Source organism: Sminthopsis crassicaudata, chromosome 3 (genome assembly GCF_048593235.1).
Source record: "Sminthopsis crassicaudata isolate SCR6 chromosome 3, ASM4859323v1, whole genome shotgun sequence".
NCBI classification, from domain to species: Eukaryota; Metazoa; Chordata; class Mammalia; order Dasyuromorphia; family Dasyuridae; genus Sminthopsis; species Sminthopsis crassicaudata.
The window spans coordinates 632,148,195-632,160,967 of NC_133619.1; the positions used below are offsets into that span (position 1 = coordinate 632,148,195).

Sequence of the window (12,773 nt, forward strand, 5' to 3'; positions counted from 1 at the left end):
AGTTGTTTCCCAAGCTGAATGACTCCACACTTGTCATCAGAGACACAGAGGAGATCAGGTTTTGGCAGCTCAGGGATTCATACAAAGGTGGGAGGGGGAGGGGACACAGAATGGAAAACTCAGGTATCTAGGAATGGAAATACCCCCAATTCCAAACTTGTCCGTCAGAAGGGGAAAGTTCCGACTATCTGTAACCTCAGCAGGATCTGGGAGAGACTATACCACGTGATATAAAGTGCCTGAGAAATTTAACAAAAGGGGAGGGTGCATGATATTGAGTTCAGGGATCTGGTCTGTAGGTAGGGTGACTGGAAACAGTGGAAGGAGGCTTTTCTTTCTTCTCTCCCCTTCTAGCCTTTATAAGACTCCTGCTTTTGGGAGTTACAAACTAATTAGAGAGAGAGAGAGAGAGAGAGAGAGAGAGAGAGAGAGAGAGAGAGAGAGAGAGAGAGATCTTAAAGATTAAATCTTAGGATCCCAGGACTGGAACAGGAAGAAATCCTGAGGATTTTCAAGTTGTCTCCAGTCAGCCAGAGAATGACAAAATCAAGATCACAGCCCACTTTCCCTGACATCCTAGATTGTTCTCTCTTCCTTGCCTTCATTGCCTTCCTTTTCTTTGCCCAAGGTACTCAACATGTTTATGGCTCATGCACTGGAGTGTATGGAGGACTTTATAAAGTGAATGGGAATTGCTGTCGTCCTTGCCATCCTGGTAAGTGAGAAAATTTCTTCCTCTGAGACAAATCATTCTCTTACTCTGGTACATGGCTGCCTCTTCCAAGCTCTCTTCTGTCTTCATGAGTCCATTCAAATTCCAGAATCACAGAATCTCAGAGCTTAAAGGAACTCTGAGGGGAAGGAGGGGATGTTCTCAGAGTTTAGAGGAATGATGGAGGTGCCATAAGAAGGCAAACAATTTGATTTAGGCATAAAAATGTGTGTGTGTGTGTGTGTGTGTGTTTACATCATTAGTCATGATGTAAAAGAAAACAGACCAAAAACCAAAGCAGAAAGTTAAAGTTTTTTTAAAAAGTGGGCTTCAGTGTGAATTCAGATTGCATCTTTCTCTGGGGAGAGAGAACATTTTTTATCATAAGTCCTTCACAGTCTTATATCATTGTATTGTACTGTTAAAAATAGCCAAGTCATTCTCAGTTAATCATGTTACATTATCATTGTTACTGTGTACAATGTTTTCACTTTGTATCAATTTGAATTGGACTGATTGGGTGAAGATTGTTCAGTTTGACACTAAGTCACATGATCTCTATTCCCAGAATCAAGTCAGATGATCACTGGGGTAAAACTGTGTCCCCTTTAATTTGTGAAATAATCACTCTGAAACTGTGTCCCCTTTGATTCAGGGTCTTCCAGACTCCAGAAAGGCTAGGAGAAGGCATATTTTCTGGACTGGGCCTTTCTAAGGAAAATCAACCCCCCTTGATTTTTTGGGGGGCAGCCGGATCCCTATTCAGGAAGCCTTCAAAGTGATTTTCATTCCATTGGGAGATCTGGGTCTGATATTTCATGGCTTGAAACTCCAAGTCTCTAGGCTTGGGGGGCACTGACTTTCTTTTCAACTGGGAACCTGAGCCTCAGACTTCTTAACTTACTTCTTGACTAGAAGAGCAATGTAGAAGATGGGCTGAAGTGTACACACTTCTAAGAAACCCTTCTTTCCTTTGACTCTTCCTTGTTTCCAACCAAGAGTGAGCAGCTTTCCCCTCCAACCTCTCTCTCCACTCTCCAGAAGGAAGACTTGGTTTCAGCCAAGTCCCTCTAGAAAGGATAATTCTAAACTTCTTATTTTTTGCAGAAGTCCAGAGTAGGAATTATGCTTTTGTCAAGGGACCTCTCCCTTTGGCATAGCTGCCCACCAGGACACTTGCCCACTGTGAAGACATTCTCTTCTCAGTGATAACCCTTTTAATTTCTCTGCCAGGATTTCTCTGCTAGGACTTCTTGTCACTCAGAAGTCTGTCTTCCTAGCAAAGCTGACTTCTCAGTGCCCATAAAACTTGCTTTTTTGCCACTAATATTTCGGGCTCTTGAATTCTTTCACATTCGACTTGCACCTCCAAACAAAAAGGGGATTCCCACAACTCTCATCACTGCCGCTAGAACAACATCAATGTGACCCACAAGAAGCAGACAGCATTGGTCAAGGATAATTAGGTCTTTTTAGTCTATCCACTGAAAAGGCTCAGGTCTTTTGTTTTTTAAACCCCAACAAGTTGGAAGCTGGTCAGGTTCCACAAGCACATGGTGGGAGCTGGAATGACTTCCAGGTATGTGTCTGAGCCTCTCACTGCAGGGACTAAATAAATGCTTTCTCTGTGTACCTGAAGATGTCTCTGATTAGTTCATTTTGGGAAGAGGTCTAGAACCCATTCCACACAAAGTTCATATAAGTATTTTCAAGTTTTTCTAGGGGTAATCCTGCTCCATCATTTCTTTTTTTTTAATTTCCCTAAAAAAACAGAATAAGAAAAATAGAGAAAGAATAGAAAAGAGAACATTGTCATGTGCCCATCAAGAAAGTACACACACATACACACACACACACACACACACACACACACAAGAAAGTGAATATATATATATAAAATCAAGAAAGTATATATATATATATATTTTTTCTTGATTTAAAATTTGTTGTTATTTATTTTGAATTCTCCTTTATTTTCTTCTGGGCACACAACAATGTTCTCTTTTGTTTATATTCATGGGTGACCTTTTTTTGTACTTCCTTGTGAATTGTTCTTTTGTTTTTTTTACTTTATTCTTTTTTTCCCCTTTTCATCCCCCCCCCCATTCCCAAGCAATGTATACTTATGTTTACACACACACACTCACACACACACACACACACACACACACACACACACACACACACACACACACCTCATCTCACCATCCCACATACACCACATATATCTTCTGTATCCCTGCTGACGTATTGCTTTAATTCTGCTCCTAAACTTGTCTTGCTATTGCTTAACCTCCTCCCCACACCCATGAATTGCTTTCTTGTCTTCTTACTACACCCTTTCCTTTCTAGTAAACTCATCCCTCCCCCCTTATTTCTTCATAGATTTTTGAAGGTGCTATAGTCTTTATGGTGTTGAGGTGTGGGAAAAGGAGGAGAGATCCCCTCTGCTTGGAGAGGCAGGTCCAATATGAAAGAATTCGCAAACCTGATTCTGTGGCAAAAAGGAAGTTTTATTGTTCATTAAGGAGGCTTTCTCAGCAGGCAAAATTCTTAATTAGAAATTTAGCAAAGGTATCTCTTTTAAGGGTTAGTCTTGGCCTGGGAGCTAGGGAGCACTTTTAACTGACATCAGGCTGAGATCTCCAATTGAATAAGCTACTAGAAGTTCTGGATTAATTTTCAACTCAATAGAGGGTACAACTGATCAGAGAAATGCAAATTAAGACAACTCTGAGATACCACTACACACCTGTCAGATTGGCTAAGATGACAGGAACAAATAATGATGAATGTTGGAGGGGATGTGGGAAAACTGGGACACTGATACATTGTTGGTGGAGTTGTGAAAGAATCCACCATTCTGGAGAGCAATTTGGAACTATGCCCAAAATGTTATCAAACTGTGCATACCCTTTGACCCAGCATTGCTGTTATTGGGATTATATCCCAAAGAAATACTAAAGAGCGGAAAGGGACCTGTATGTGCCAAAATGTTTGTGGCAGCTCTTTTTGTTGTAGCTAGAAACTGGAAGTTGAATGGATGTCCATCAATTGGAGAATGGTTGGGTAAATTGTGGTATATGAAGGTTATGGAATATTATTGCTCTGTAAGAAATGACCAGCAGGATGAATAAAGAGAGGCTTGGAGAGACTTACATCAACTGATGCTGAGTGAAATGAGCAGAACCAGAAGATCACTGTATACTTCAACAACAATACTGTATGAGGATGTATTCTGATGGAAGTGGAAATCTTCAACATAAAGAAGATCCAACTCACTTCCAGTTGATCAATGATGGACAGAAATAACTACACCCAGAGAAGGAACACTGGGAAGTGAATGTAAATTGTTAGCACTACTGTCTATCTACCCAGGTTACTTATACCTTCGGAAGCTAATAATTAATGTGCAACAAGAAAATGGTATTTACACACATATATTGTATCTAGGTTATATTGTAACACATGTAAAATGTATGGGATTGCCTGTCATGGGGGGGGGGGAGGGAATGGAGGGAGGGGATAATTTGGGAAAATGAATAAAAAAAAAAAAATAGAGGGTACAACTATTCCTGGCCAAGATTTCCAACTGAATGAAACCACTTATCTTGATTCCTTGGGCGGGGGAGGGAGGGTCTCCCAGAGGAGAGTTTCTCAGTATTCTCTCCCATTGCTTCTCCCCAAAAGTCAAGGGGAACACAATTTGCATCAATGATATATATGTAGTGTATATTTAACTCATTCTTGATGTGAGTAGGTTTTCAGAACAGGTCCTCTTCTCCCTCTTCTAATGCCTCTATTCTTCCTCTGCACCTCATTTGTATAACATAATTACTGGTTTTACTTTAACTATGTCCCAGTCTTTGTTCTGAGTTGCCCAATTGTTGATGTCAATTTTAAACATGTGGTATGCATTTCCCACGTTAAAAAAACAAAACAAAACAAAAACATGAACAATTGTGCATGTTGAGTTCCTTGAAACTGATCTTTGATATTGCTTCATATATTAAATTTTTTATTGAGTTTAGGCTTGGCTGATAGAAAGTCCTATAAATTGCATGTTCATGGAATGTTTATTTTTTCTTGTCCAATATTATAGATAAATTTGCTGGATATGATATTTTTGGCTGTAGTTCTAGTCCTTTTGATTGTTGGTATATCTGATTCCAGGATCTGTGGCCTTTCATTGTGGCTGCTGCTAAGTCTTCTACAATTCTAATTGTGGTTTCAGAGTATTTGAATTGTTTTATTCTTGTTTCTTGCAAAAATTTCTCTCTGGGGGTTTCAAAATTAGTAATAATATTCCTATGTATTTTACACATTTTTTATCTTTTTATTTCTATTTTCCCCTCATGTTCTCTCACTCCAGGACAATTTTCTTGGATTATTTCTTGCATTGTTATGTCAAGGTTTTGTTTTTGGTTACAACTTTATGGCAGTCAAATTATTCTTATAATTTCTTTCCATCCATTCTCCAGATCTGTCAATATTTTTTATAAGATGTTTCATATTCTATTTTATTTTTTTTTTTATTTTTTAGAATCTGTTTTGTTGTTTCTTGGACTTAGCTTCACTTGCTTCTCCTTGCCCAATTCTAATTTTCAAAGAGTTATTTTCATCTTTGAGACTCTATCTCCTTTTCTTCTTCTTCTTCTTTTTTTTCTTTCTTGCTGAGGCAATTGGGATTAAGTGACTTGCCCATGGTCACACAGCTAGGAAGTGTTAAATGTCTGAGACCAGATTTGAACTTGGATCCTCCTGAATTCAAGGCTGGTGCTCTATCCACTGTGCCACCTAGCTGCCCCCTAAGATTATAAATTGTTAATGTGTAAACTCAGAAAAGGGGACTCCAGACTTTGTGTCTCTAGTCAGACACTTTCTTAACTCCCAGTTTGTTAGAATTTATGCCCCCCCCAACCTGTGAGAATTGGATTTATGGTTCCTGCCCAGAGATTCTAGCTCTGCAGAGTTTGGACTCCACCCCCCAGCCTTTGTTTATCTACTGTGCATAAATATGTCATGGAGAACTCACATTGGTTGCTAGATGCTGGGTGGATGCTAGCTGGATGCTGGATTCTTGGAAACATAGTCTCATTCAGCCCTGGGACCAAATCATGGATCCATTTGGTCCTAGTAATCTCTCCCTTTTAAATAAATTATCAATAAGCTCACTAATACCCATCTGCCTCTGTTTCTCCAGCATTACACCATTTTTTTTTATAATCTTGTTTTTTAAATTTTTTTCTCAATGTCATTTGATTTTTTAAATTATTTTTTGAGTTCTTCTATAAATTCTCTCTGGGTAGAGAGCCATTTCATGTTATTCTTTGGATAGAAGAAGCTGCTCATGATTTCTTAAAGCACAATAATACTCCATCACCATTATGTATCAGACTTGTTCAGCCATTACTCAATTGATGGGCATATCTTCAGTTTACATTTCTTTGCCATCAGAGAAGAGCTGTTACAAAATTTTTTGAACATATAGATCTTTTATCTTTTGGGGGTTTTAATTTTTTTTTTATTTTAAACTTAGACAAAAAAATCATAAGAAAAAATTACCATATATACAGCAGACCATAAGAGATATTTCAATATAAAAGAATACATTTTGGAAGAATTCTGGGAAGATGGTAGAGTAAGTTGGTAAACTTCAAGCTCTCCAGATTTCCCCCACAAATAGATGAAATTTGCACCTCAGGGAGAACATAGACTGATGAAAAAACAAAACTTAGTATAGAACAGGAATTTGATCAATACAGCCTAAAAAGGTACAAAGAAAGACACAGGACTAGGAAATTACCCCAGGGAAGTGCAAATACCTCCAGACTATCTTCATTGAAACACCAAGTGGAAAGCTACTAAGAGGGCTCCCTAGGTGTGTCTGGAACCTCTGCAGTGCAGAAACCACAGACTTTCACCTCCTGAACTGCATATGGAGTTTAAATCTCAAAAGACTGAATGAAGCTCAGCTGATCAGGAACACCAGGCCCAGATGTGCAGCAGAGATGTGGCCCTGGGCAAGAAGTAGCTAGCACTCAGTGAGGGCAGAGGCAGTAAGGCAGGGTGCTGCTGGATATGGGCATTTCCTGGAAGGTGGAGCTCTTGGTTTGGGGTTCTTGGTCAAAGGGTAGAGAGGTGAGACTAGGTACCATTCAACCCACCCTAGGACTAGAGGTGCTTACATTAATGCATCTTATTTTTTAAAAAAATGAACTGCCAAATTAGAAAGAACTCCACTATAGAAATTTACTATGGGAACAGAGAAGAATGACCTTCATCTTCAGGACACTTAAGGAAAAAGAGCTTCTTCTACCCCAAAGAATAACTTCAAATGGCTCGCTACCCAGGAAGAATTTATAGAACACAAGAAATAACAAAACAAATTCTAAAGAATTTTTTTTTAATGTATGTGCTGCCAAAACAAGCACCTCCTTTATTTTATTTTATTTTATTTTATTTTATTTTATTTTATTTTATTTTATTTTATTAGATATCAACCCATCATATTCTAATTAGATCTGGGCTTTCTGTCTATCTATACTTCTTCTAATAGCACAAGTACTGAGAAGCTTCTGAGTTACAAATATCATCATGCTATGAAGGAATGTAAACAGTTTAACCTTATTTGGTCCTTTAAGATGACCCTATTTACCTTTTTATGTCTTTCTTGAGTCTTACATGAAAATCAATTTTTTTTTCTTTTCATCTCTGATCTATTCATCAGGAATACTAAAAAGTCCCCCTTTTCATTCAATATCCATTTTTTTCTCTCTGAATAATTATACTCAGTTTTTCTGGGTAAATGATTCTTGGTTTTAATCTTAGGACTTTTATTTTCCAGAATACCTTATGTAATATAGGAGCTGCTAAATTTTGTGTTATTCTACTTGTAGCTCTGGTTGCTTATAATATTTTCTCCTTGGCCTTGGAGATTTGGAATGTTACTATATATTCTGTATTATTGGTATTTTTTTTCTGGTTACACATGTATATTAGCTTTTTAAATACATATTGCTTTATGAATCTTATTGGGAGAGAAAAATCAGAAAAAAAGGGAAAAGCCATGAGAGAAAAAAAAAAAAGGAAAAAGAAGTGAACATAGCATGTTTTGATTTATATTCAGTCTCCATAATTCTGCATACTGATAGTTCTGCTTGTTTCACTCAGCATCAATTCATGTAAATCTTTTCAGGCCTTTCTAAAATCAGCTTGTTCATCACTTTTTTTTTTTTTTAATTTTTTTTATTATATATATATATATATATATATATATTTTATAATATTATCCCTTGTATTCATTTTTCCAAATTACCCCCCCTCCCTTATTCCCTCCCCCCGACGACAGGCAATACCATACATTTTACATGTGTTACAATATAGTCTAAGTACAATACATGTGTGTGAATATCATTTTCTTGTTGCACAATAAACATTAGAATCCGAAGGTACATGCAACCTGGGCAGACAGATATTAGTGCTAACAATTTACATTCCCCTCCCAGTGTTTCTTCTCTGGGTGTAGCTACCTCTGTCCATCATTGATCAACTGGAAGTGAGTTGGATCTTCTTTATGTTGAAGATTTCCACTTCCATCAGAATACATCCTCATACAGTATCGTTGTTGAAGTATATAGTGATCTTCTGGTTCTGCTCATTTCACTCAGCATCAGTTGATTTAAGTCTCTCCAACCCTCTCTGTATTCCTCCTGCTGGTCATTTCTTACTGAGCAATAATATTCCATAACTTTCATATACCACAATTTACCCAACCATTCTCCAACTGATGGACATCCATTCATCTTCCAGTTTCTAGCTACAACAAAAAGAGCTGCCACAAACATTTTGGCACATATATGTCTCTTTCCGCTCTTTAGTATTTCTTTGGGATATAATCCCAGTAGTAGCACTGCTGGGCCAAAGGGTATGCACAGTTTGATAACTTTTTGGGCATAATTCCAGATTGCTCTCCAGAATGGCTGGATTCTTTCACAACTCCACCAGCAATGTATTAGTGTCCCAATTTCCCCACATCCCCTCCAACATTTGTCATTATTTGTTCCTGTCATCTTAGCCAATCTGACAGGTGTGTAGTGGTATCTCAGAGTGGTCTTAATTTGCATTTCTCTGATCAGTAGTGATTTGGAACACTCTTTCATGTGAGTGGATATAGTTTCAATTTCTTCCTCTGAGAATTGTCTGTTCATATCCTTTGACCATTTATCAATTGGAGAATGGTTTGGTTTCTTATAAATTATGGTCAGTTCTCTATATATTTTGGAAATGAGACCTTTGTCAGAACCTTTGTTTTTAAAAATATTTTCCCAATTTGTTACTTCCCTTCTAATCTTGTTTGCATTAGTATTATTTGTACAGAAACTTTTTAGTTTGATGTAATCAAAATCTTCTATTTTGTGATCAATAATGATCTCTAGTTCTCCTCTGGTCATAAATTCCTTCCTCCTCCACAAGTCTGAGAGGTAGACTATCCTCTGTTCCTCTAATCTATTTATGATCTCATTCTTTATGCCTAAATCATGGACCCATTTTGATCTTATCTTGGTATATGGTGTTAAGTGTGGATCCATATCTAATTTCTGCCATACTAATTTCCAGTTTTCCCAACAGTTTTTTCCGAATAATGAATTTTTATCCCTAATGTTGGAATCTTTGGGTTTGTCAAAGATTAGATTGCTATAGATGTACCCTTTTTTGTCCTTTGTATCTAATCTGTTCCACTGATCTACCGGTCTATTTCTTAGCCAATACCAAATGGTTTTGGTGACTGCTGCTATATAATATAGCTTTAGATCAGGTACACTTAGACCACCTTCCTCTGAGTTTTTTTTCATTAGTTCCCTTGCAATTCTTGACCTTTTATTCTTCCATATGAATTTTGTTGTTATTTTTTCTAGGTCATTAAAATAGTTTCTTGGGAGTCTGATTGGTATAGCACTAAATAAATAGATTAGTTTGGGGAGTATTGTCATCTTTATTATATTCGCTCGGCCTATCCAAGAGCACTGAATGTCTTTCCAATTATTTAAATCTGATTTTATTTTTGTGGCAAGTGTTTGTAATTTTTCTCATATAATTCCTGACTTTTCTTTGGTAGATGGATTCCCAAATATTTTATACTATCAACATTTGTTTGGAATGGAATTTCTCTTTGTATCTCTTGCTGTTGCATTTTGTTAGTGATATATAAAAATGCCGAGGATTTATGTGGATTTATTTTGTATCCTGCCACTTTGCTGAAATTTTGAATTATTTCTAGTAGCTTTTTAGCAGAGTCTTTGGGGTTCTCTAAGTATACCATCATGTCATCTGCAAAAAGTGATAGTTTAATTTCCTCATTTCCTACTCTAATTCCTTGAATCTCTTTCTCGGCTCTTATTGCCGAGGCTAGCGTTTCTAGTACTATATTGAATAGTAATGGTGATAGTGGGCAACCTTGTTTCACTCCTGATCTTACTGGGAAAGGTTGCAGTTTATTTCTATTGCATATTATGCTTACTGACGGTCTTAAATATATACTCCTGATTATTCTAAGGAATAATCCATTTATTCCTATACTCTCAAGAGTTTTTAGTAGGAATGGATGTTGGATTTTGTCAAATGCTTTTTCTGCATCTATTGAGATGATCATATGGTTCTTATTAATTTGATTATTAATATGGTCAATTATATTAATAGTTTTCCTAATATTAAACCAGCCCTGCATTCCTGGAATAAATCCTACTTGATCATAGTGTATTATCTTGGAGATGATTTTCTGAAGTCTTTTTGCTAATATCTTATTTAAGATTTTAGCATCAATATTCATTAAGGAGATTGGTCTATAATTTTCTTTCTCAGTTTTCGATCTACCAGGTTTAGGTATCAGTACCATGTCTGTGTCATAAAAGGAATTTGGTAGGACTCCTTCATCCCCTATTTTTTCAAATAATTTATATAACATTGGGGCTAATTGTTCTTTAAATGTTTGGTAGAATTCACATGTGAATCCATCTGGCCCTGGGGATTTTTTCCTGGGGAGTTGATTAATAGCTTGTTCTATTTCTTTTTCTGAAATGGGACTATTGAAGCAATTTATCTCCTCCTCTGTTAATCTAGGGAGCCTATATTTTTGGAGGAAGTCATCCATTTCACTTAAGTTATCAAATTTATTGGCATAAAGTTGGGCAAAGTAACTCCTTATTATTTCTCTAATTTCCTCTTCATTGATGGAAAGATCCCCCTTTTCATTTGTAAGACTATCAATTTGATTTTCCTCTTTCTTTTTTTTGATCAAATTTACCAAAGGTTTATCTATTTTATTGGCTTTTTCATAAAACCAACTCTTGGTTTTATTTATTAATTCAATAGTTTTTTTACTTTCAATTTTATTGATTTCTCCTTTTAATTTTTGTATTTCGAGTTTAATTTTTGGTTGGGGGTTTATAATTTGGTCTTTTTCTAGCCTTTTAAGTTGTAAGCCCAATTCGTTAATCTTCTCTTTCTCAATTTTCTTCAAATAAGCCTCTAAAGATATAAAATTTCCCCTTATTACCGCTTTAGCTGCATCCCAAAGATTTTGATATGATGTCTCATCATTATCATTATCTTGGGTGAAATTGTTAATTGTTTCTATAATTTGCTCTTTCACCCAGTCATTCTTTAAGATGAGATTATTCAGTTTCCAATTACTTTTTGGTCTATTTACCCCTAACTTTTTACTGAATGTAGCTTTTATTGCATTGTGATCTGAGAAGAAGGCATTTATTATTTCTGCCTTCCTACATTTAATTTTGAGATCTTTATGTCCTAGTATATGGTCAATTTTTGTATAGGATCCATGAACTGCTGAGAAGAAAGTATATTCCTTCCTATTGCCATTCAGTTTTCTCCAAAGGTCTATCATACCTAGTTTTTCTAATGTTCTATTTACTTTTTTAATTTCTTTCTTGTTTGTTTTGTGGTTTGATTTGTCTAAATCTGAGAGTGCAAGGTTGAGATCTCCCACTATTATAGTTTTACTGTCTATTTCTTCTTGCAGTTCTCTTAACTTTTCCTTTAGAAAGTTAGATGCTATACCACTTGGTGCATATATGTTTAGTATTGATATGGCTTCATTATTTATGCTACCTTTCAGCAGGATATAGTTTCCTTCCTTATCTTTTTTAACGAGATCTACTTCTGCTTTTGCTTGATCTGAGATAAGGATAGCTACCCCTGCTTTTTTGGCTTTACCTGAAGCATAATAGGCTCTGTTCCAACCTTTTACCTTTACTCTGTATGTATCTCCCTGCTTTAAGTGTGTTTCCTGTAGGCAACATATTGTAGGGTTCTGCTTTTTGATCCAATCTACTATCCGTCTCCGTTTGATGGGATCGTTCATCCCATTTACATTTACAGTTAAAATTACTAATTCTGTATTTCCTGCCATCGTATTATCCCCAGATTATGCTTTTTTCCCTTGACCCCCCTGATCCCCCTCCCCGATATTTAATTTACAGACCCCCCTTGTGACGCGCAACCCTCCCTCTTTTTTTTTTTTTTTTTTTTAGGATCCCTCCCCCCTCCCTCCAAGTCCCTTCACTTATTCCCCTTTTCCTTTTCCCTTTTCCTCTCCCCCCTTTTAATGAGGTGAGAGAAAATTCTCTGAAAAACAAATATGTTAATTATTTACTCTTTGAGCCTCTTCTGATGAGAGTAAGATTCACACAATGATTCTCCCCCTCACTAAGTTCCCCTCAGATATGGTGTATTTTCTATGTCTCTTCCTGGGATGTAGTTTCCCTCTTTTTATCACTCCTTCCCCTTTTTCTGAACCGACCTCCTTCCCTTTACTACACCCCCCTTTTTTTCTTTTATATCAGTAAAATCAAATTATCCTTGAGTATTTTTTATATACCCACAACAGAGTTACAGTTCTCAAGGGTTCTGTGTACCTTTTTCTGTTTCTCTTCAGTCTTGTGGATGTAGATCAAATTTTTTGTTTAAGTCTGGTTTTTTTCTTAGAAACATATAGAATTTCCTCTGTTTCATTGAATGACCATCTTCTTCCGTGGAAAAA

General features: G+C 36.5%; 1 protein-coding gene across 1 annotated transcript in view; it reads left to right on the plus strand.

The window, feature by feature from the left end:
* Window positions 1–311: 311 nt before the first annotated feature.
* LOC141560000 (tumor necrosis factor receptor superfamily member 14-like) overlaps window positions 312–12,773 on the plus strand; it is a 29,457-nt gene continuing 16,995 nt past the window's right edge. The window contains exon 1 of the mRNA XM_074297642.1: window positions 312–715. Coding sequence (XP_074153743.1) covers window positions 538–715 — 178 coding nt within the window. The 5' untranslated portion in view covers window positions 312–537. The remainder of the gene's footprint in view (window positions 716–12,773) is intronic.